Source organism: Drosophila virilis, chromosome X, assembly GCF_030788295.1.
Source record: "Drosophila virilis strain 15010-1051.87 chromosome X, Dvir_AGI_RSII-ME, whole genome shotgun sequence".
NCBI classification, from domain to species: Eukaryota; Metazoa; Arthropoda; class Insecta; order Diptera; family Drosophilidae; genus Drosophila; species Drosophila virilis.
The window spans coordinates 28,036,202-28,059,422 of NC_091543.1; the positions used below are offsets into that span (position 1 = coordinate 28,036,202).

General features: G+C 44.4%; 3 protein-coding genes across 6 annotated transcripts; 1 reads left to right on the forward strand and 2 right to left on the reverse strand.

The window, feature by feature from the left end:
* Window positions 1–146: 146 nt before the first annotated feature.
* Window positions 147–5,191, reverse strand: HP5 (Heterochromatin protein 5). Of its 2 annotated transcripts, none has more exons than XM_032440076.2 (6): window positions 4,468–5,191; window positions 4,339–4,407; window positions 3,240–4,280; window positions 2,377–3,177; window positions 2,162–2,276; window positions 147–765 (listed from the first exon to the last, which is right to left on the reverse strand). In XM_032440076.2, exons 1-5 carry the CDS (start codon window positions 4,622–4,624, stop codon window positions 2,194–2,196), a joined length of 2,151 nt encoding a protein of 716 aa, XP_032295967.1. In that variant the 5' UTR covers window positions 4,625–5,191; the 3' UTR covers window positions 147–765; window positions 2,162–2,193. The 2 variants fall into 2 exon arrangements, with proteins under 2 accessions (XP_032295967.1, XP_002055028.1); XM_002054992.4 differs by having other exon boundaries at window positions 147–769.
* Window positions 5,192–5,541: 350 nt separating this feature from the next.
* On the reverse strand, window positions 5,542–10,647 carry fliI (FLII actin remodeling protein). Its single transcript, XM_002054991.4, has 4 exons — window positions 10,433–10,647; window positions 6,917–10,059; window positions 6,623–6,773; window positions 5,542–6,540 (listed from the first exon to the last, which is right to left on the reverse strand). Exons 1-4 carry the CDS (start codon window positions 10,484–10,486, stop codon window positions 6,130–6,132), a joined length of 3,759 nt encoding a protein of 1,252 aa, XP_002055027.2. The 5' UTR covers window positions 10,487–10,647; the 3' UTR covers window positions 5,542–6,129.
* A 175-nt stretch (window positions 10,648–10,822) lies between these two features.
* tty (tweety) lies at window positions 10,823–20,040 on the forward strand. 3 transcript variants are annotated; one of them, XM_015171028.3, is made up of 8 exons: window positions 10,823–10,917; window positions 13,799–14,190; window positions 15,025–15,510; window positions 15,597–16,360; window positions 16,423–16,592; window positions 17,399–17,410; window positions 17,483–18,497; window positions 18,557–20,040. In XM_015171028.3, the coding sequence occupies exons 2-8, from the start codon at window positions 14,053–14,055 to the stop codon at window positions 18,984–18,986; spliced, it is 3,015 nt and encodes a 1,004-aa protein (XP_015026514.1). In that variant the 5' UTR covers window positions 10,823–10,917; window positions 13,799–14,052; the 3' UTR covers window positions 18,987–20,040. The 3 variants fall into 3 exon arrangements, with proteins under 3 accessions (XP_015026514.1, XP_015026513.1, XP_032295349.1); XM_015171027.3 differs by lacking the exon at window positions 10,823–10,917 and adding an exon at window positions 11,327–11,793; XM_032439458.2 differs by lacking the exons at window positions 10,823–10,917; window positions 18,557–20,040 and adding an exon at window positions 11,346–11,793 and having other exon boundaries at window positions 17,399–17,603.
* Window positions 20,041–23,221: the final 3,181 nt, after the last annotated feature.

Genomic DNA, 23,221 nt, shown 5'->3' on the forward strand with positions numbered 1-23,221 from the left:
AAAATAACATGATTATGAGCCGATTAGGAATTAGACTATGAGAAATCCTATACACAGGAATCACTTTAAATAGACACCAGACTCATTCTCAAAGCTTCATTTGGAATAGTTGAGTCAACTGTACTTTTTAGATAACACTGAGCCGATTTCCATTTACATATTGACTTTATTTATATAATAATACATCAATTAGATTTACATCTACTTAAAAAAAAAAATCCAAATGGAGCAAATTGAGTTTATGTTCTTTTTGAAATTTTGTTGCTCTGTGTGAATGTGTTGCATGTGTCGATGTGTATGAGTGTGTGTGTGTGTGTGTGTGTGTGTGTATGTTTGATCGGCATAACTGTGTTTAGACATCCCAAACATTAATGTTAAAGTTCATGTTAGCTGTATGGTAACCGTTCACGGCTTAGAGAGTTCACATGTTAACTAAACGCTCGCGTGACTAGAGCTGTTGGTAATAACTGAGCAGATAATAGTCGTTTTTTTTTGTTTTTTTTTTTTTTTTTTGAATACCCTGCTCTATAACAAAGACTTGCGATCAACACACCTATACCATATGCAATGCGCCTATACAACAAATGGTGCATTTCTGAGTATATTACCCAAACGGCAGGTATGACAAAAAAAAGGATTTAAATAATAAACTGTGGTAGAACAACAAAAATAACTCAATAAAAATAGTTGTTGTTGTGTTGCTTGAGCTCCTCCAAAAAAGCCATTTGAATGTCCAAGGCCGAGGATCCACGTCAAAGCGAATAACTGTCTAACAGAAAGAATAGACATATCAGTTATATAGGCATAAACACAGTAATAGTGCTTAAATTCACTCACAATAGAGAAATTAGAAAACAAATATCACAATAAACGTAGCTCTTGTCGAACAACAGATTAACAGATCTTAACATGCAAGCAAAAACCGAGACATTTATTTCAACATTGTTAGTTAGCCTATTTATCTAATAGACTTTACATATTTTGCTCAAGCGTTACATATGGTTTAAATATGCGTGCAATTTATAATTAATCAAGTCTTAAGCTTTTAAGGATTTAAGCATAACATTAACAGAAGCCATTGAAATGTAACTAAGCTGTTAAAACTGTTAATAAAAGCATGAAATGCGTAAGACGAACCGATGCGTGCATAACAATAAATAATGTGGGTCATTAACCAACTAAATAATGTTGGGCAATTGGAAACAAATGAACAAATGAAACATTTGCTGCTCTTTATGCTGGAGGTATTAGTGCAAGCTCTGTTAAGCTTACATCTTCAAGTCTGCAGTTGCAAGCTAACATAACAAAATTAAAAAGAGAACTTAACAGTCGGGCCTAATCGACTACTCGAAACTCGATTCAGAGTGTAATTGCCGACTAAATCAGTCGCATGGAGTTTACTTGATTATAATCCAAAATAAATAGCTGGCTGACCTAAGACTATTAACAACATAAGGTTTCCGTTAGGTTAGAAAGTGATAAAAAAAAAATGGGGGTTTATTCACAAAAATAACACAGATCATGTTCCTTGTGAGAGACCAAAATGCGACAGGAAACCTGATAAATGTTCTGCTATATAAAACTAGGAGTTTAAGAAATAAAATCATTTCGAATTTGAACTCAAATGAAATTGTATTCTTGTTCAAATACACTTAAACCGCAAAGCAGAGACTGTGACTAGGAAATCTTGAGTAGAGTGTATACTGAAAGCCTTTTAGTTTAAACATACTGCATTTGCTCTCTAGAAAACCTCTAAGCTCCAGAGAACATTAAATTATACAAATTTCACTATTAATACAATTTTTAATTGAAAACGGAATGGGGGAAAATTTCATCTAACAGTTAGTTCGAAATGTTATAAACAGTTATGTTAGGCACGAACATTAACACCCAATTCATGCGTAATTCGTTCGCCATGTTATGCGACAATTTGATCTAACAGTAATTCAAAATGTTAATGTGAATTATGTTAGGCACGAAAATGAACACCAACTGCAAGCGTATGAAGAGATGAGATAACTTGCATGCTGTAAGAGATGGCAAAAGATGCAGGCAAAATAGAAGAGCACACACACACACACACACATAGACACAGGCGCGCATGCACACACATACAAAAGTATTTAGAGCGAGACAAACAATTTGGCGCGCTGTTAATAACCTTTTGCGTGACGCGTTCATTTAGTTGAATTTCTAAGATTCAAACACTGTCAGAATATCCTCCATGGTGACTCTGGAGTTTGAATGGAGGCTGTTGCTTATTTGAAAATCCGGCTCTAGAAAATTTGAAAGAATAATGATGAATCAAAAGCCGACCAACATGAAAATTAAAAACAAAACAACACAAAATACAATAATTATAATGACAATACGCACCCACAAGCTGGCCCAGTTCATCGTCATCTAGAGTCGGTATTTCACCGATCGGCGAGTACGGCGGTTGCGGTATGCTACTGGTGCCGCTGACTGGTTCACTGGCATTGAAGGTGGTGGTCGCTGCAACAGGCGGTGTCAACTCAGTGTCCACCGTCTCTGTCTCGCTGATTTGCCGCGCCGGCGCCTCTTCAGCAGTTGTCAGAGCTGCGCTGCTGGTTTCCTGCTCATGGGCCGACTTAAAGCTGGTGTCAGACTCTGGTGACTCAAAGCCTACGGTGCGATTGGGTGTCTGCGGCAGGAGCTGTGGCGTATTTTGTCGTGAGGGCGGAGTGTGCAGCTCCCGTACATCCTCAATGGATGTTTGAATCTCTAAAATGTCATCGGTTGTCACATCATCCGTTAGGGCAGTCGATACAGGTGATTTTTCCTTTAAGTCTTTCTGCTCCAGCACGTCTGTCGACTGTTTCTGTTCTGTCTCTTGTTCCACAGGCTTCGGTTCAGGAGCCACAGGCTTCGGTTCATCATCCTTTGGCTGCGGCTCCGGGTCCGTTTGCTTCTGTTCATGTTCTTGCTCAGCTGTTTCCTCTTTCTTAGGTTGAGATTGTGGTTTCTCGGCTGGTGATGCGATTTCATCAGCATCACTTTCTGGCACTGGCACTGGCACTGGCTCCGGACCTTGCTCTGGCCCTTCGGTGCCCTCCTCGTCACTCACTGTTGTAGTTACTGTTACTCGTTTTACTGGGGTCGGAGTGCCAGAGCGACGCACGCCCAATGTTTGATAGTCGGGCATTTCGTTGGGCACTGTAAAAGTAAATATTTATTTAGTTCAGTAATCAGGCATCTTTGACTATGCACTAACTCACCAATATACTCGTCGCCGGCTTCGTTTTCCACATCCTCATCCTGACTGTCATCGATGCGCAGACTGGCCAAATCGTTGACTGGAACACGCAGTGCCGGTCGCTTGAGCTTAGGACCACGTCGGCCGCCGTTGCAAGCGGCCGTTCGCCCGGACCGCTTGCTTGGGCTGGCCGAGCTGCCAGCAGAGCCGAGTACGGTGTCGTGTTTAAGCTCAATGTCCTCGAGCACGTTTCCAGTGGCATCGACACGTTGCAAACGGGTTGGCACTGAATTGCACAATTTCGACAGCAGCCTGGGCGTACCCGCAATGGACGATGATTTGCGCGGTTTACTGCCAAGTATCTCGACAGCTTCACTAAATGAAACCGACAGCTTTGATTTGGACTTTCGATTTGCGCGCTTCGGCGTGTAGATGTCCGCGCCAGTTAGGCGCTTCAACTTGACCACGCATTTAAAGAAGCGAGCGCCATAACGCTGCACCAGCGCCTTGCTGACACTGTTTGGCCTGGCCTGTTTGAGCGATCTTTTCAGATTTGGCGGCGGTGTGTGTGCACGTGACGTTGTCTGTATGACTCGTTGCTTGGCACCGTTCTGCATCCAGGGTACTTTGATGTGCACCTTATTAATGGTTTTTTGCTTTTTGGGCGGCGATGGAGAATCGTCCAGCATTGGTGAATCTGATGCCATTTTACGTGGTCGGCCGCGTTTGCTGGCTTTCCGTTTGATTAAACGTTCAATCTCTGTCTGGTTCAAGCGCTTAATGCGCACCAAGCATTGTCTAATGCCTGCCGAGGTACCAGTTTTATTCTTGGAAGTTGTTGGCACATCTGCAAACATTTTCTGTTGGGCCTTCGTCTTGGGCGGCTGTGGCTGTCGATGCTCATCATCCCCATCCTCATCCTCCTCCTCTTGCTCACCGTCAGCATCGCAGTCGCGATCGGCGTTGTCGTCCCCATTGTTGTCGCTAACAAGCGCGGCTTCCTGTGAATTGGCATCATCATCAGCAGCAGTGTCATCCACTATTGCTTTGTCATCCTCCTCAGCTATAATGTATTGAATTTAATAATTGTTCGTACATTTTGAGTTTATTTTGTAACTGACCCAAATTGTAAATGGGTGATGCTGGCACCGGCGAGCGCGGTAGTGCGATTTCCGTATCGGAATCATCCTCTGCAATTCGTTTGTACTTAGCTTCAATTGGACTTATTTGACTGTCCTATTGGCACATACCTGGATTAAAAATGGGCGACATTGGCAATGGCGGCGGCGTAGAGGGTTTTTCTTTCGGATCTGCGTCTGCTCCTGCCTCAGCCTCTGGCTGCACTGCTGCCGCCTCTCGTACCCTTGGCGGCGGTGGAGCTGCTCGCACCAAGTCGAACAAATCCATTGCGTGTGTGTGAATGTGTGTGTGTGTGTGTGTGTGTGTTTGTGTGTGGGTAAGTGCTTATGATTGATGGTTTTTAGCTATCTTGTTGCGTCCACAAACACAAGCTCATCCACAGTTTTGCTCGAGCCGCCTAAGCTTCAGCCCCAAGCGAACGAAGCGCGAAAACCACACGCGTAAAAAATAATAACATACACGGCAAATGGAAACGCGAAACGAAATATGCTGCGTAGTTGTCTGTACGCCTGTTGCCAATCTTTTTAATGCAACTTTTTGAATCACTTACCGTGGCTGCAACAATTTTCTTTAACAAAAATTGAGGCAAAAAAAAAATAAACGCGGATTTATACTCTATTGCAGAGAGACACCGACGCCGCTGTGTAGTGATGTAAAATGTACCGTTTATCGAATCATCGATTCAAAGTTGGCGATATTTATCGAAATTAGCTCGGCTATGCTCGCAGCAACTACAGTTGATAATTAAACGGTGTGCGTATTGCGAATTATCTTGTGTTTTTATGACTGGCTAATCATTTCATTTTTATTAACTTACTCGAACGTTCTGTTTTGGGCGTAGTTGAGCAGATGGCTGTAAGGATTATGTTTGTATGATAATATGTTTCACAGCTTACTCAGCACAACATTTTTCTCTACACTCTGACTCGCAATACATATTCAATATAGTGTTGTGTTATGGAATAGTTTTTGTCATGCCATAAATACCAGCAGAAATCATTTAATATTCCCTCAACGAATTCAATACTTTTACACGCTCTGCTGTCTGTTGCTTCTCCCGCCAATTATCGATTACAATTTGATCGCAGCAACGAGCTTAGCTGGCCGATCTGGCCGGACTTATCGGCATCCACCACAATCAATCGAAGGTATATCGGGGTGATGGGCGCGCTATTTCAAAGAACTTCAGTTTTCAATTGGCATTTTTATTCACTTTCATTGTATAATTGGTTAATTGCAATAAATATGATTTTGTACAATTAGTTGGCGAATTTTTGCAGGCAGCAAGACATTGTGCAATTAGCAATTGTTTGGATTTGTTTCGTTTACATTTCGATTTCTGAGGATAACACCTTCAAGACTAGCACAAAAACTTCGCCGGCTCAGCATATAAATATGTATAAAATATAAGTAGTACATACAAAAGCTATGTAAACATATATAGATAAAAGAATACTTTGCGTAGACAGGGGCGAGTGGTGAGTTAATTAATTAATTGGGCGGCGAAATATATAAAAAAAAAAAATAAACAACGGCTCTAAATAAAAATAATAATAAACAATTAAATACATTATAAAAGTACAAACATTTGCTGGCGTTTCTGTGTCGTGTTTATATATACATATATATATATACATATATATATATACATATATATATATATATATATATACATGTGTGTGTGTGTGTGTGTGTGTGTGTGTGTGTGTGTGTATATTGCAGTCGAAAATTGTCATGTCCGGCGGCTACTCTGTCACGGCACCGCACGGCTTTTAAATGTACACCTTAAACGCGCTCCAGCCATGGAAGCACTTTGTAAAACGTCTCGACTCCTTATTCTTCATGGTAAGGAACAGTTTACGCGGTCGGTCCGGCTGCTTAATGCGCATGTGCTGTATGTAGACCTGGGCCGATTTGTAGGCCAGCTTCACTTCCACCTCGCTGCAACGCGGCCCCATCCAAAGAAAGACGTGCTCACCATTGTCGAGTATCATAATATCATCATCGGCCAAATCGTCCTGACAGAAATCTGCGCACTTCTCGGCCACCGTATAATAGCCCCGCTCGTTGGAGCAGCGAAACAGTCGCGTGTAGTTCATATAATCGGCATTCGTGTCATATGGCTTGCGACCGCCCAGCGCCACCCAGAAGAAGTTTTCCGGCTCGTCGCCCTCGTTGAGTATCTGTAGGTATGTCAATTCATAAATGTAACACACTCTCTCTATATATATATATTGGATAATGATCCATTGGGCTGTTACTCACCTGCAGGCTCACCCAGGGACTGTTGAACATCTGTTCGGCTATATCCTGCACCAGCTTTGTCTCCTCGTTGCACGCTTTGCTGCCCAGCCAAACGTACACAATGCCCGACTGTGACTCGTCCTCCGTTTCGAATGGCACATGTAGAATATAGCTGGGCAATTAAAAAAGAGATCATTAATAATATTATCTGATTTATCGGAAACGTTATCAGTTAAACCATGAACTGGTTAATAAACGATAATAAAATGAAAAAAAAAAGGGGGGGAGGGGGGGGGGGGCGTTGTCAAGACTTACCAGAATGCCGAGTTCAGATGCACTGCATCCGGCTGGATTTGTATGAGTCGTGTGGTCAATGCGCCGCCATTGGAACGCAAATGGAAGAACTCAACGGCGGGTTTGCCATCGGGCGTGAGCGCCTTGTCCTTGCGTTTGCCCGTATGGATGATGAACTTGCGCTTGAAGTGTGACATGAACTTGAGGTTCTCCTGCTGCTGAAAGATGCGCATGACCTCCAGCTCCTCGCCGAACATTGCCTTGAACTTCTTCTGCAGTGTAAACGTAAAGGTTAGCCAGCCCATGTTGCCGGCATTGCGTCCCTGCCAGAAGTAGACAACACACTCGATCTCATCCTCGGGCGGCGAGGATTTGCTATCATCGCCATTCGGTTCGGCGCCACCTTCGCCAGCATCGACATCGTCGACAGGTATACAGTAGCGGCAGAGGAAGACATAGCATTCGCCCGTATAAAAGTGTCCGAGCTCCTCTTCGGGCAGCCGGACAAACTTCTTGTTCTCGAGCACAAAGGCCTCCATCATCTCGAGATCGTAGTTCCATTCCTCCTCCAGCTGCTCGGCCTCGGCCAGCGGCATCGCGCTCTGGCGTGGCATAAACAGCGCCGCCAAATCTGTGCGTGTCTCCTGTTTGCGCGCCCATTGCGTCAAATTGGCGCCCGTTTTGGCCACCGATTTGGCGGTGCGCGTGAAATCAACAGCCATCACCTCATCCCACCCGGGGAATTTGGTGCGAAAGATTTGCATCTCGTTGCCCTCCGGTACGCGCATGACCAGCGCACAATCCGGCCGCTCCAGCATGTTGAACAGCTCGCGGCTCAGCTTGACGGCGGCGGCGCGCACCAATCGGGTCGACTTCTTGCCAAACCAGACAAACAGATCCGTATAGCAGTCGAGGATGTAGACGTGCTTGCTGTTGAGCAGCGTGTGGCTAAGCTTCTGTTCGGGCAGCTCCACCTGTGGCAGCTCCAGATAGCCCATGCCCAGCTGCACCTGATAGAGGCGCGGCTGTACTGGCGCATAGTTCTCATCGATGTGCTCCTCGGGCTGCGGCAGATCGGCCACCTCCTCCGGCAGTATATCGAATGCCTCCCAGAATTCTGGACTCTCTGCGCCCTGCATATCGACCAGAATTTCGCACTTATTCTTGCGCTCCGTCTTGTTGATCTTCTCGGCCATGAGGCGCGCCTTAGAGTTGAGCGTGTTCTTTGAACGCTTGCCCAGCCAGATATGTATCCGTGTGCCCACATCCAGGAGGAAGGCATGCCGCGGATCCAGTGATTGCACAACCACAGCCATTGGCTCTAAATGAATGCTAGCCCCATATGCATGGACCAGATAGAGCCGTGTTATGTGTATCATCTCCTCGATGGTATAGAATCCGGTAGCAGTGCGTCCGCCCTCAATGTAAATCACTTCCGTCTCGAATAGGGCCAGAAATTCATCGGATTCGTCGCCCTGCTCCTCGCGTATCGTGCGACATCGTGCGCCCAGATAATTACGCAAGTTGACCGCATGGATGGCGGCACAGGCGCGCTTGTCCAGCGTCGCCTCGTTACCAATCCAGAAGTAGATCTCCCAGTTGAGCGTGTGCAGTTCATCGAACTTGGTCTTAAGGACAATGTAGCAGTCGCCCTCGTAGAATTTGCCATGCACCACCTCCTCGATTTTGTTGGGCAGAAAGTTCTCGATCTCCCAGATGGTTAGGCCCGGCTGCTGGCCATCCTCCTTCTCAAAGAACTTGGAATAGTCCAGCTGTGGCTTCTCCAACGATTCGTCCCAACGTTTCGGCTTTAATGACTCTGTGGGCAACGCATCCATGTCATCCTTCTCTTTGTCCTTAGCCACATCCTTCATACCCTTTAGCACCTTGGCCGCATCCTGACCGCCATCCTGGCCCTCCGTACGCGGACCCCGTCGCAAACGTATCTTGCGTGCCGTCGCATCCTTGGGCGTCGGCGCAGCCGGTATCGAGGGCGGCACAGCTGCCCCGGCCAGTCGCAGTTGCGTCTGCAGCGAGAAGTCAATGTTGTAGAACTCGAGGCTGGTCGCTTTGCTGGCCTCACTGGGCTTGGGCGGCATCACCAGCTCCGGATTGTCGCGCAAATCCAGCTGATCGAGCCCCTCCAGCAGATGTATGGCATCGGGCAGTGTTATTAACCGATTGCTGCTCAAATTAAGCTGCTTGAGCGCGCCGCATCTGCACAGGCCCTCGGGCACCATCTCGAGCAGATTGTTCGATGCCGAGAAGCACTCAAGGGCGCCCAGCTTGCCAATGCCCGACGGTATGCCCTCAAAGTTAAGTTTGTTATCGTTGACAAAGAGGCGTCGTAGCCGCGACAGCTTGCAAAGGGCGGCGGGCAGGACAGTTAGCTGGTTGCGTGATAAAATCAGCGACTCGAGACGCTGCCACTGGTCCATGCTGGAGCTGAGCTCGTTAATCTCATTGTCGCTGAGATTGAGGCGCACCAGCGTGACCACATTGTAAACGCAGTCGGGCAGCTTGGGCAGTGCATTGTGCGAGAGATCCAGCTCCACAAGATTGGCCAGACTGTCGATGCTAGTGGGAAAGTTGAGGAGCGTGCGCTGTGTATTGCTCATTTTGAGCACCTCGAGGCTCTGCAGCGAGGGCAGCTGACGCAGCTGGAACAGCTCCAGCGGATTGCCGGACAAGTCTAGCGTCTTTAAATTGGTCAAACGGCGCGTTTGCGGCGGCAGCGTCTCTAGGCGATTGTGCGATAAATCGAGAAAGAGCAGATCCGTCAGATGTATGAACAGCGCCGTGGGTATGCTCTCAATTTGATTGGAGCTCAGATTGAGCACAATTAGATTCTTGGCACGCTCCAGACCCTCGGGCACCTCCTTTAGCCGGTTGTGCGACAAATCCAATGTGGTTAGCTCCTCCAGCTGGAACAGCTCTGGGGGTATGCCGCTGTTCTTTAGCTGATTGTGGCGCAAATCTAATGAGCGCAGGCACGTCAGTTCCGTTAGCTCGCCAAAGAGCTTTTCCAGATGATTATGATTTAGGGAGAGGTGCTCCAGCTTCTGAAGATGGCCCAGCTCCTCGGGTATTTGCTGCAGCTGTGTGTGGTCTAGTGTTAGCCACTGGACGCGCGACATTTGCCGCATGGAGCTGGGGAATGTTTTCTGCAACAACAAACATTGGTTATAACGGTAAGCGGCTCGGCAATGTAAACAAAGCGCTAACAGCGCAGTTAACGTCGCCGCTGACGTTAACGTCGGCGTCGGCGTCGGCGTCAACGTCAGCAGCTGCAGCAGCTGTGCGCTGCTGATGACAAATTCGCCGTGAATGGCTACTTTTTTTTCATTTTTTTTTTTTTCCTATTTGGAGCAATGACTGAACCGCTAATCTAAGTCTGGGGTTGACCCGCTTGTGCAGGTGCAGTGGCCAGCAGCTAGCGACCAGCACTTAATTTAGCATTTACATTTACATTCCGCATTTAGCTCCACAGCAACAGCAACAGCAAAAACAACAACAACAACAACGCACAATACTTACGCTGAAATCATTTTTCGTAAAATCAACGCCGCGGACAAACGGTAAAACACTCATCCTGGATATGCTACGCACTCTACTGCTGCTGTTTTTTGTGTGGGTGCGGGGAGTAGCATAAAACTAACAATTTTGCGTCACGGACACGAAGACGGACGGCGAAAACGGCTGCGAGCCCCGTTCTTGTTATTGCTATTTCAATGAATATATGTGCCTGTGCCTGTTCTAGCGATGGCAAAAGTATCGATATTGCGACCATATCGATAATAGCTTGAAACTATTGCAATTGCCATGCTCGTGCAATAGATCAAAGCAAACATATCGATATTTCCCTTGAAATGTGCATTTTAAAGTTGTTATTGTTTCCTCAGATATTTCCGTATCAGTTAAAATCAATCGTTGGTTCTTGTACATGGCTTAGTAACTTGTGCTCTCGAATTAGTTCTCTTTTAATTAAGAAACTCAATTCACTTTTTGCAGCCAGTAACTTTGTAAGTTCTATTCGGCTCTCTTACGACTTATCTATAGGAATATAGGAGGACATCTTGCTTGTGCAACATATGTATGTCGTATAGGGCCGATGTCAACAGGTCAGAAGCAATCTTATCAAATGAAATTCACTAATCACATGGAGGAGATCGAAATGGCGGTGAGCACAGCTAAGCTTTTCTTGAGATCAATAGAGAGAGAGAGGGAAAGAGAAAGACAGAGAGAGCGAGAGAGAGAGAGAGAACTGAACGATATATGGAGTAATTAATGGCTAAATTTATAACTTATCAATATTTATAGTTAAAACAAAGGTATAAAAATCAGTTTGAGTTAAGTTGTCTTAAAATTGTTGTGGAGCCGTCAATTTCGAAAAGAAAGCAAATTAGCTTGGTTGACCGGTGTTTCCATGCTGTGTGATTGTTGCCGATACTTTCTGTGCTCGTAGGTACACACTGGCAATGTGTTGTTCGAAACGGGGTGGGAAAATGCGCATGGAGCGCAAGATTGCTGAAAGGACTTCAGTCTCCTGTTATCCTGTAACTGCTAAGCGTCTCCTCTATGGCATATCAACATCGCATGCATTATCTAGAGGGTGTGACCAAGTTGAATGACAAAAAATTTTCATACTTTGCTCAGTCTTCGGAATGTGAAGTTCCTGCAGGACATTTGTCTCAGCGACGTTCCAGGCAGCAATAAAACTATAAACTTACAAAAAAATATAAAAAAAAAAAAAAACAAAAAAATTAAACCAATTCCATTGAATTCAACACAAACCACAAACAACTACAGTGAAAATGAAAAAAACTTGTCCAACAAAGTGCTTCGTGGGCGTCTAAAATACCGTTTCGTGGTCTCGTGCCAGGCAAAAGAATTGAAAAGTAAGCTGGATGCAAATGCGTATGCGGCGAACGCAGTAGCTTCTCAATTTTCAGCTTTGTTTGTTGTGAAAAATTGTGTACCCATTGTGCAAAAAGGGGAGTGTTTGTTGTAATGTCCTGTGCCGCAGTAATCGGTAAATGCGATACGCAAAAAATTATGCACATAGCTGCAAACTATGTAAATGCTGTTAAGCACATTAACAGAATCTAAAAAAAATATACATGCATGTATGTACATATAAATTTGTGGGACATACAAACATACATATGTACATAGTATTCAGGACCTGGATTTCGCGAAAGCGTTGTTTTTAAAAAGCTTCGGCGGCCGAGGATGCGTGGGCGTGCGTCTTATTATGTGCGTCCCAAAAAACTAGCAATATATGTATGTACATGGGTGTATACACATATATTCGTATATATATAATATAGAAAAAATATATACATATACATATACATATGCATGTACTTATATACATACACACGCACGCACGCACGCACACATGCGCCCACGCTGCTGCCTCCGTTTGAGATGGGCGTGTAGTTTGGCGCTGTAAGCTGCTGTGGTCGCATTTGTAAAACGGTAACAGTCGAATGTTACAATGCCCAATTGGCTAAAAGCATTAAGCCACAACAACTAACTAAGCGCATGATGCTGCGCTGCATTTTGCTTGCTGGCATACATGGGTGGGGCGGGTGGTGGGGTAGTCGGTGCGGCAAGCGCAGCAATTACGAGTGCGTGGCACGAGCAAAACGCGAGACCAAGCCATAAGGAATAAGGAAACAGTGCGAACTTTTAATCAATAGATATACAAAAACACACACACACACACACACGACGAGCAGGACAAAAGCAACAATAACGGGAGCAGCAGCAGCAGCAGCAACAACAACAAAGAAAAGTATAACAGCGTGAGCGCGCAAGTGGCTGAGAGAGCTTACCCCGAGAGAGAGTTGCAGACTGATACTGCGAGAGAGTGAGCGAGAGTCAATGAGCGCGCGCCTGGCCGTTACCTTTTTACCGTTACTCGTACTTGTACTCGCACTCGCAATCGTTGCGTTGCCATTTTCGTTGCCAGCAAGAGCAAGAGCAAGAGCAGGAGCAGGAGCAAGCAAAGCAAGAGGAAGACAACTGAACAAAATTGCTATTGCGCTGGGCAGCCGCAGCATCAATAACAGAGCACGAGCACGAGCACAGCGTGCGGGCGGCCGGTCGGTCTGTCGGTCGCTGAAGCTGAGATTTAAGGGTGTGCGTGTGTGTGAGTGGCTTGCTAAGAAAAAAAATGGGAGCAAGAACGCGTTGCACAGACAATTTTTAATTAAAGTGCTGCAACATGGCTCATTTTGGGCTGCTAGCGTTCGCCCGCCCACATGCTTATTAAATAATAAAGACCATGCCCACACACACACACACACACACCCGCACACACGAATACGAGAATGAGAGCACACACAGAGTCCCGCATCAGGAAAAAATATGCATGTTTTGTTTAAAGTGTAAAAATGTGTACAATATCTTATTGTAAGGCCGAAGAACAAAGTGCTTACAGTCAAATTGAAATTACTTTTGACTTGATTTTTCGCGAATTCACATGTAACTCAATAATTCATTAAGGTTTTTAAAAAAAAAATCGTGTCAAGAAGTGAACGCGTCCTGGGCGCATAACCTAATGTATCAGAAATTCAAGTGCTTAAGCCATAATTGTGTTAAGAGTTTTTTTTTTTTTTTTGTTGAAACTTCATGGTAGATAAAACACACACACACACACACACACACACACACACACATCTACTTAATGTCTAAGCGCGTTCCATATTCTACACACACACACACACACATGTATGTATGTACACATATATCTGGATAGCGGTTGGAACGTGCCAAACCACGCCTACATTTTTTGTTGTTGTTTTTTTTCTTCTGCTTTTTGAATGAGCCACATTCTTGAAGAGCCCTACACACTAATTGTGTTTCCTTGTTGTTGTTTCGCCCACATTGGCACAGTGTGCGACAGTTTGATGTCAAGAGTTTAGAGCTCTGCCCTCAGAACACGAAGCATAACAACGAGCAGGACCAGGACCAGGACGAGGACGAGGACGAGGACGCGGACGAGGACGCGTACGCGGACGAGGCACCTGCAGGAGCATCGCACTCCATAACGTCTCCATTTGCAATCCATCTGCAATCGACGCAGCACTTCATTTGGGACCAGTTCACAAGCAGTTAGTACGCATTAGTCGGCCAATCCCAAAACCAGGATGGGCGACTATCACGAGTTCACGGATCAGTACAAAGTGCCGGTGATAGCCAAGCTGCTGCACGCACTGCCCCACTACAATATCACGTTCCACAAGATCAACAGCACGTTCCGGCCCAACGATGAGATCTATCTGGAGGTAAGACCAAACCGCGCCAACATCTCACGTTCAATACAGTCAAGCAACAGGGTTACGTACATGATTGACTTAGGGTTACTTTTTATAATCAAACATTTTTGGTGCTCTCAAGAGAATAATTATAAAAAGGCACTCAAAGAAGAAACTGGTTTTTCCAATTTCTTAGTTATCGATTAGCTATCGATAAGTTATCGTTACCGATATCTGCGAGAACATAAAAATTATGATGTATTTAGCGATAGTATGATGCAGTAAGCGATAATTTATCGTAAAGCTATCGATAGGTTATCGTTGCCGAGCATCTTCGATAACATATTATAAAATTATAATGTATTTAGCGATAGTATGATTCAGTAAGCGATAATTTATCGATTAGCTATCGATAAGTTATCGTTACCGATATCTACGATAACATATTAGAAAATCATAATGTATTTAGCGATAGTATGATGCAGTAAGCGATAATTTATCGATTAGCTATCGATAAGTTATCGTTGCCGAGCATCTTCGATAACATATTATAAAATTATAATGTATTTAGCGATAGTATGATGCAGTAAGCAATAATTTATCGATTAGCTATCGATAAGTTATCGTTGCCAAACATCTACGACAATTGTAATGCATATACAAAGTACTTTATTATGTAGTAAGAGATATTTTATCGATAAGCTATCGATAAATTATCGTTACCGTTATTAATAAGCACAAGGTCTCGCAGCCCAACGAAACCCGTTGACATTATTGTGTCCACCGTAGCGAAAGTACACTGTACTCAGTCATTCATTAAAAAAATATTCTTTCTCACGCGCCATCTTCGCTGTCCGGACACAGAGCCTGGGCATATTGGGATCGGTGCCGGCAGCGCTGCTGATTGTCTCGTTGCTGGGGCTGCTCTTCTATTTGATGACGCGCTGCTGTGACCGGAAGCCGCGTCCGGCGCACTCCATAACCAGCTTGAAGGTGGCGCTGTCCATTGTAACGGTGATGTGCTGTGCGGCAATTGGACTGGGCCTCTATGGGAACGATGATCTGCACAATGGGCTGCTGGAGGTGCTGACAGCTGGTCGGAAGGTGGACAATTTGGTGACAACAATACGAAATCAGACGCACATACTGGAGAATACGCTGACCAATCGCATCCGGCCGCAGCTGGTGGAGCTGGCCGATATATTTGATCAGCCGGTGTCCAATCAGACGGCGCTCTCCAAGCTCTTCGTCTCGCTCAACATTGTCCAGGGTAATGTGACGCTGGCCACGAATGCGGCCAGCGATATACGACGTCCACTGATGGGCATCTCGATGACGCACTTTCTCACTGTGAGTACCGTCATGCAGTTGCTATCGATTCACTTGCTCGCATTATTATAATTTATTTATTATTTTCTTTTGTGGCACTTGGATAGCGCGGCGATCAATGGGAGCTGATTCGCTGGCCGGGCACGGTGGCGACTCTCGCTTTGCTGCTCGTACTTTGTGCTGTATTGCTTGTGGGCGTGGCACGGCATTCACGCTGCGCCCTAATCCTGTTTAGCGTATGCGGCCTGCTGGCCGTCACCGGCTCCTGGCTAATGTCCGGCCTGTATCTGTCATCGTCGGTGGCGGTCGGTGATCTGTGCATTAGTCCAGCCGATTTTCTGGTCTCGACAGCGCCACGGGATCTGCCAACAAATGTGCTGCTGCACTATACACAATGCGAGCCGGGACACACGAATCCGTTTACCCAACGACTGCGCGAATCGCAAAACTCGCTGAACAATGCCCGCAGCGCGATGGCCACCGTGATGAAGATCTCTCTGGTGCTGTTCAAGAGTTCGGGCCTGCAGCCGAAATTGGGTGCGGTTAATGCGGATTTGAACAGTAGCGAACGTCTGCTCACCCAGCTGACCGCCCTGGTTGACTGCAAGGCGGTGCATCACAATTTTCTGGCCGCGGCCCGTGGCCTCTGTGAGGGCGGCCTGTTGGGCCTGGTCCTGATGCTAATTGCCAGCTTCATAGCGGCCATATTGCTGACGATTATGGTGTGGGTCGATTCGCACACATGGATCTATATACGCAAGCGCAACGACTATGCCCAGGTGGATGAGCCATCGTATATATCGCATCCGGCGCCACAGAATCATCAGCAGATGATGAACGCGGCACGCACTCTGCCGCGAAACCATAACGGGTAGGTGTTAACTGATCCCTAGACTGATCCCATTGCAGCTCGCCAAACCGCTCTCATTGCAGGCACTTCAGTCCGCCGGTGATCAGTGGCTCCCACACGCTGCAGCATCCCAACAAGCGACAGCAGCACGAGATGATGGCCCATGCGCACATCCAGCAGAACATGCGGGCAATGGGCACCCATACGCTGGGCAGACTGCCGTCGCACAACCACAGCCCCACCCACATGACTGGTAAGTCCGACTACCGCCAGCTGTCCACCTCCAATACCAATACCACATTGCCATCAGTAGCACTATTGTTGCATTACCAGCACCATCCTGTCTCTCTCTCTCTATTTGAATCTCTGTTTCCTTTCGCTGAATTATCTGTTGGGTGTGTGGAAATCTTAGGCAAATATAAAAAAAAAGGCATGATTTTAAGTCCTTTGATATTCAAAATTGTTCGGGAACATAACTGTTTGCCTATTTAATAGAGAATTCATTCCAAAAAACTCGCATTTTTTACTTACATACTTCAGCCGAGTTTCAATCCTATTTGGATTTTATATTTTAAATCGCATCAAAAATCAATCAAATATCTCTCTATTGTAAGTTTCAATCAGGGTTTACGGTTCACGAACCCATGAAACAAGTTTTGGTTCCAATATTTGGACTCTTCAAAGGTTTTCATTTGAAGTTGAACCATTTTTGAAAAATATAATGGTTCAGTTCGGGTTGCCTTGTCAAAACTACTTGATGGTTCGGGTTTGAACCGGGTTTCAGCCTGTAAACCTTATTATTGAATCGTAGAGGGGGGGGTGGGGGGATAAGTAGAGGTTTCTTGCACCGGTTTTTGGTTTTGGTTTGGTTCGGATCGGTTCGGTGTAGCAACTGTTATTCTGATACTCTAGGCCGGATTGCTTTTGCGTTTGTTTGTTTGTTTTTATGCTCACTTGCCTCATTATCATTCCATGCGTCCGACGCCCGTCGACTTCCACGAATCCGCCACATCCGTATCCGAATCCTCATCCGCCTTGCTAATTGTGTGTACATTTTAGGTCCCAATAACGGTAAATATGCAACCCTAAGCAAACAATGCAAAACTTTGGAAGCCAATGACTTTTACTGAAAATCGTCGCCAGCCGCCGCCGTCGCCGCCGCCGCCGCAGCCGCTTCCTCCGTACCGCCCACCACACAGGCCCAGGTGGCCCAGGCCCAGGCCCAGGCTCAGGCACACGCTCATGCCCAGGCTCAGCAGCAGCAGCAGCAGCAACAACAGCAGTTGGGTCCGCAGCCAATCTACTGCCATCATCCGCATCAGCATCCGCACGCGCATCCGCACGCACATCCCCATTCGCACTCGGCCGCAGTTGCCGCCGCCGTGCAGCATCAGCACGCCATTTACCATCAGCAACAGGCGCAGGCCCAGGCACAGGCACAGCAGTATGGCACATATACGACGGCCGCGGCGGCACATGCACATGCCCAGCAGCATCATTTGCCGCCGCCGGGTCAGAGCCAGATCTATCAGCAGATACCGGCGCATTTGGCCGGTCAGCTGGCGCCCAATGGGAATCCGCATTCCATTTATCAGCCGCTGGTGGCGGTTAGCCAGGGCTCCATTTATGTATCCAATTTGGCGACGATGCGTCGCCAAAATAGCCAGGGTGGGCCGCAAATACCGGCGCATCACCACCAGGCCTCGGTGCAGGCGCAGCCGCCGCCAAATCCACACCAGCAGCAGCAACCGAATCCTCATGCCCACCAGCAGCAGGCGCCACAGCACCAGCAGCAGCAGCAGCAGCAGCCGCCGCCGCCCTCGCAGCAGCAACAGCAGCAGATGCTACAGCATCAGCTGAAGTCGCCGCAGCAACAGCAGCTGCAGCAACTGCAGCAGCAGCAGCAGCAGCAACAGCAGCCACCGGAGGCGGAAATGGTGCCCATTAGCACCACCATGGATACGGCCATATACGATCGGGATAAGCAAATCTACAAGTGCTCCACGCTGCGTCAGGGTGGCAAATTTGATCCCAAGTACAAGCCATCAATACTGAATTGCCCATTGCCTGAAATACCCAAGGATGCGGAGCAGCCCAAAGTGGAGTCCATCTATCAACAGCAGCAGCAGCATCAGCATCAGTCGCAAAACTATTCCAAGTAAGTTGGTAGCTAAATTCGTGTGCCATCTCATCCGCCACCACATCTCATACTTGTAGAACCTTGCAACGGCCACCGATGAAGCTGCCGCCGCAAATGAAGGCCATACCGCCGCCGCGGATTGGTACGCCCACCTCGCCGCCGCCGCCAACAGCTCAGGTTGATGCGGCGCTGCAGAATGGCGGCGGCAATGATGATGCCGCCCTGCCACCGCCGCCCATGGAGGCGCAGACGCATCTCGGCACCAACGTGGACGCCACGCCGCCCAAGTCACGCATCCAGGCCGCCAATGGCAAGCCTGGCAACGGTCTCGCTCTGCACAATGGCGGCGCTGGCGGCGGCGGCGGCGGTGGGGGTGCTGGTGTAGGCGGTGGTGGAGCAGCACCATCAGCTGGAAATGCTGGCACCGTTCTGGACGATGACGACGATCTGCCACCGCCTCCGCCGGCGATAACCGACGAGAGCAACTATGCCGTAACCGAGCTGTAAGCGCAGCTCTGCAGTGACATTTGGTTATTTAACCCAAAACAGTGGACGGCCCACACCTGATGGCATTTAGTAACATTTCTAATGTGTTCCTTGGCTCTTGATTTGCATTTCGAATCCTAATCCTCTCTTATGCATCCTACCAATTAGGGCTAGCCAAACAATACGAAAAACAAAAAACAAAGAAAAAAAAAGAAACGAAAACAAAATACTTGAAACTGATGGAAATACAACCCAACTACTGGACTTTTGTATATATACAAACACACACACACACACACACACACACACACACACGACTACACAAATCCTAACTATTATATATATATATACACACACAACACACACATACAACATACATATGTATCTATGACATTTACTAGACATACATATACATATATATACATATATACACAACATTTAGTACGAATATTCTTTTTGATAATAGGCATTTTTATGATCGCAAAATTTTTATTGTAACAATTTTAGCTCGAAACAGACGCATAACAAGAACAAGAAGAAGCATAGAAAGCCAAAAAAAAAAAAAAAAGGAGCTGGAAATATGCAAAGAACACAAACAAATATGGGAAAAACTTATTGTATTATATAGCAGTTATATACATAGTTGTATGTAGGAGTGTAGGCCGGAACTACTCAAAAAAAAAAAAAAAAAAAAAAAGAATTAAGAAGATATAGATAACATTGCTTCTGCCCCTCTCTCCACGCAAAAGAAAAAAAATACTAATAATGGTGGCTCTCTAGTTATAATATTTCGAAATTAGTATTATTACTGAAAATACTAAACATTTTTTTTTATTTGATTATTTTTTCAAATTAAAAACGTTTCATAACCTCAAATAGCAGCTAGTCGAGAGCGACCAATAAAACACATAACGGTTAAGGGGAGAGGCCACTTAGAGGATGGTAAGGGTGGGGAGGGGCAGGGACAGCAGCTGAGTGAACGGTTTTTCAAGGCATTTTGTCGAGTCAATTTTTTTCTCCAAAAATATGATCGGTAATGGAATCGGCTTTGATATTTTCGAACTTGTGGAAGGTGGAGTATGGGGGGGGGGGGGGGGGGGGGGGGGCGGGTTGAATAGGTTATTTGGGTTGTGCGCCAGGCTAGGATCCGGTTAGAGCTATACGGACCTTGCGATTTTATTGTAATTAACCGTAAGCTTAACAACAATTGCATTTATTAACAATTTAAACTAACTACTTAGCACATTCCGAGTGCGCATATACATACATACATGCATACATGCATACATACATATACATATACAAACATACTATATATACATATGTAGCAATACAAGTAACTGTATATTTAATAGCAGTAGCTAAACGAAAGACGAAAGCGTAGCCTAAACCAAAAACTGGACTATATACACACACACACACATATGCATATACCCAGATCGTGTGTAAACAGATAGCAATATACAAATTTATATAACTAAAGAACAAAGTACTGCCCCGACATTCGGCTGAGCCGAAGCAAACCGCAAATCGACAACACACACACTAAACCGTTATAAATTACATACACACATATATATATACATATATATATATATATATATATGTATACAACTTGTATATATATGCATATATGGACTAACGCAATATGATAAAGTATATGCAAAGAAATGAAACTCAATATTTGTGTAGTTAGTTAGCGGAGTTGTTAGTGGAATTCTATAAAAAAAAAAAGTAAAAACAAAACAGTGTGACCAGAGGTCCGGCTAAAGCCCAACAACTAACACTGCCCGACAAGTCAGTGAGTTTTTAACACACACACACACTCACACACACACACACATATATATATATATATATATATGAACTATATTAACAGTACAGCTAAAGATTTATTACTAGACAACTACTGTACACTATATAGAGCACATCGGGAATGATCAATTGTATAATATACATATATATAATATATATATACATATATATATATATACGTATGTATGAAGCATATAAAGCGTAAACGAAAACCAAGTGACAAAAACAAAAAACAATCTAATATAAACAAAAAAAAAAAAAAAAATCTGAATGCAAAAAAAAAAACCGAAAAGAATTTCGAACATTTATTCGATAAACATCAACTTTTAGGTATTAATACTTATGTATAGAACTGTAAAGTAACTTCAAACAAAAACGACCGAATCGAGTTTTTTTTATTCGCTTATTAACAATTATCAAACATAATGTTATAAATTAACGAAAGATACGGCATGAGTATAGCTGTCCCACGCCCCCAACCCAACATTGAGAATTCAAATAACTATTCGGCTGATCGAATACGAAATATATCTATATCTACGTATAAATTGAGTACAGTTGTGCGGCAAAGTTAACAGATCTTCAACCAGATATTGATTTACTCAGTCATAGAATCTAGAAATCTATATACTTTGCCAAGTTTTCCAATTGCAATTTTCCATGTATCTATATACTCTATATACGTTATAGAAAGTTTTCCAATTTCTTTCGAGAAAACTCTCATTTCAAGCAAAGTTTTCTTTTGTTCCTTAAATCATACAGAAATCGTACTTGTAGAGCAATATCTATGCTAAAAAATAAAGTAATTCTTAGATTCAAGAAAAATCTCCATTTCCGAAGATAGATAATTGCAGCAGTTCTCCGATTCTGGCATGGATTATGTCTCAGAGCTCTGAAACTTGGCATATGCAGACTTCGTAGACGATTTATTTTTCCCGTTTTGGGCAATCTTAATCGTATAGCCGATCTGACATGATCTGACTTAATCATAATATCTTGCACGATTGAAATAACGTGGTTATAATTGGGGCAATTCTCGAATGGAGCAGCTGATTTGAAGACCTGATGGCGCAACCAGAAACTTGGGTATGGGGCGGAATGGACTTACGACAGCGGCTGATCGAAAGAAGCTATATATACACACACATAAATACATACATATACATACATATATAACACACTAGCTCGTAAATATATTTCTGTGTTAAATGTTGTCATCGTACGCGTTGTAGTTATTAAAGGGAAAATACAAAAAAAAAAAAAACCAAAAAAAAACCAAAAAATAAACAAAACTTTAGGAGCTGGGAAGCCTTTCGGGCATGTAGAGAGCGGCAAGATCCAAGTTGTACAACATATACAAACATTTAGTGTATATGCATAAATAGTTAAAGACAATGTAAAGAGGCGGCAGAAGCAGAAGCTTGAACAAAACAAAAAAACATTAAAAATCGTAGGCAAAGTCGAAAGCAAACTGAAAAACAAAACTAAAAGCCGGCATACCTACAAATTCGATTAGGTTCGGCAAATCGCTTGCGAAACAATTTCACAATGTTGCGTGGATTGGAGTTCGGGAACTAAACCGATTGAAGGGTATATGGTGTTTTATGCGCAACAAAGTAGAAACTACAAGAAAAAAAAATATATTAAAAAAAAAAAAAAACTAACAAAAAGAAAAAAACAACTAAAAAAAAAAACAAACAAACAAACGAACGGCACAAAAACCCCGACAAAAATTTCATTCAAGCAAAAAGCGGCAAACATAAAAGGAACGCTAAAAAAACGAAAAATATTAATAAAATAAAATAAAACGATAAAATTTAATTATTCAACGAGTTTTACTGATCTTTGGATTTCTAATGGTATTTGGGCTCATTTCAAATTCTCGATTAACATTTTTGTCTTTCAGCTAAATTTCGATTTCACGAGTTTTACTAAATTGCTTATATTGTAATAAAAGCTTTCATATTAAAGGAACTTTTGCTTATGATTCGGATAAAGGCTTCTTTTAATTATCATATCTACAAGCAAGGCTTACTTAAGTTCATGAGAATCGCATAGTAAGGCAATTCATATGAATACTTTATTAACCTGCGACTGCGTTAGAAGAGAAATAAAATATATGCCAAAATCGAAAAAAAAAACGTTTTGTACGAAACTTTCTGCTTTACCATCCGAACGGCGTCAAACTTATGTATTTCCAAAGATCTTTGCGAAAATTCATTCGCGGAAAATAAATGAAAAAATAATAGAACGAGCAAGGCCGGGTAATATGTGCTAGTTATATGCTAGAAATACACATGCATTACGTCAATACATACGATTCTAGCAAATGTGTTTTACTGGGAACTTAGACAGCGGGTATTACCCGGCATTGTCCGGGTGAGATATCAAAAATTGCTAGAAATATATGGAATACGTGCACAGGGTATCTACCAGTCGAG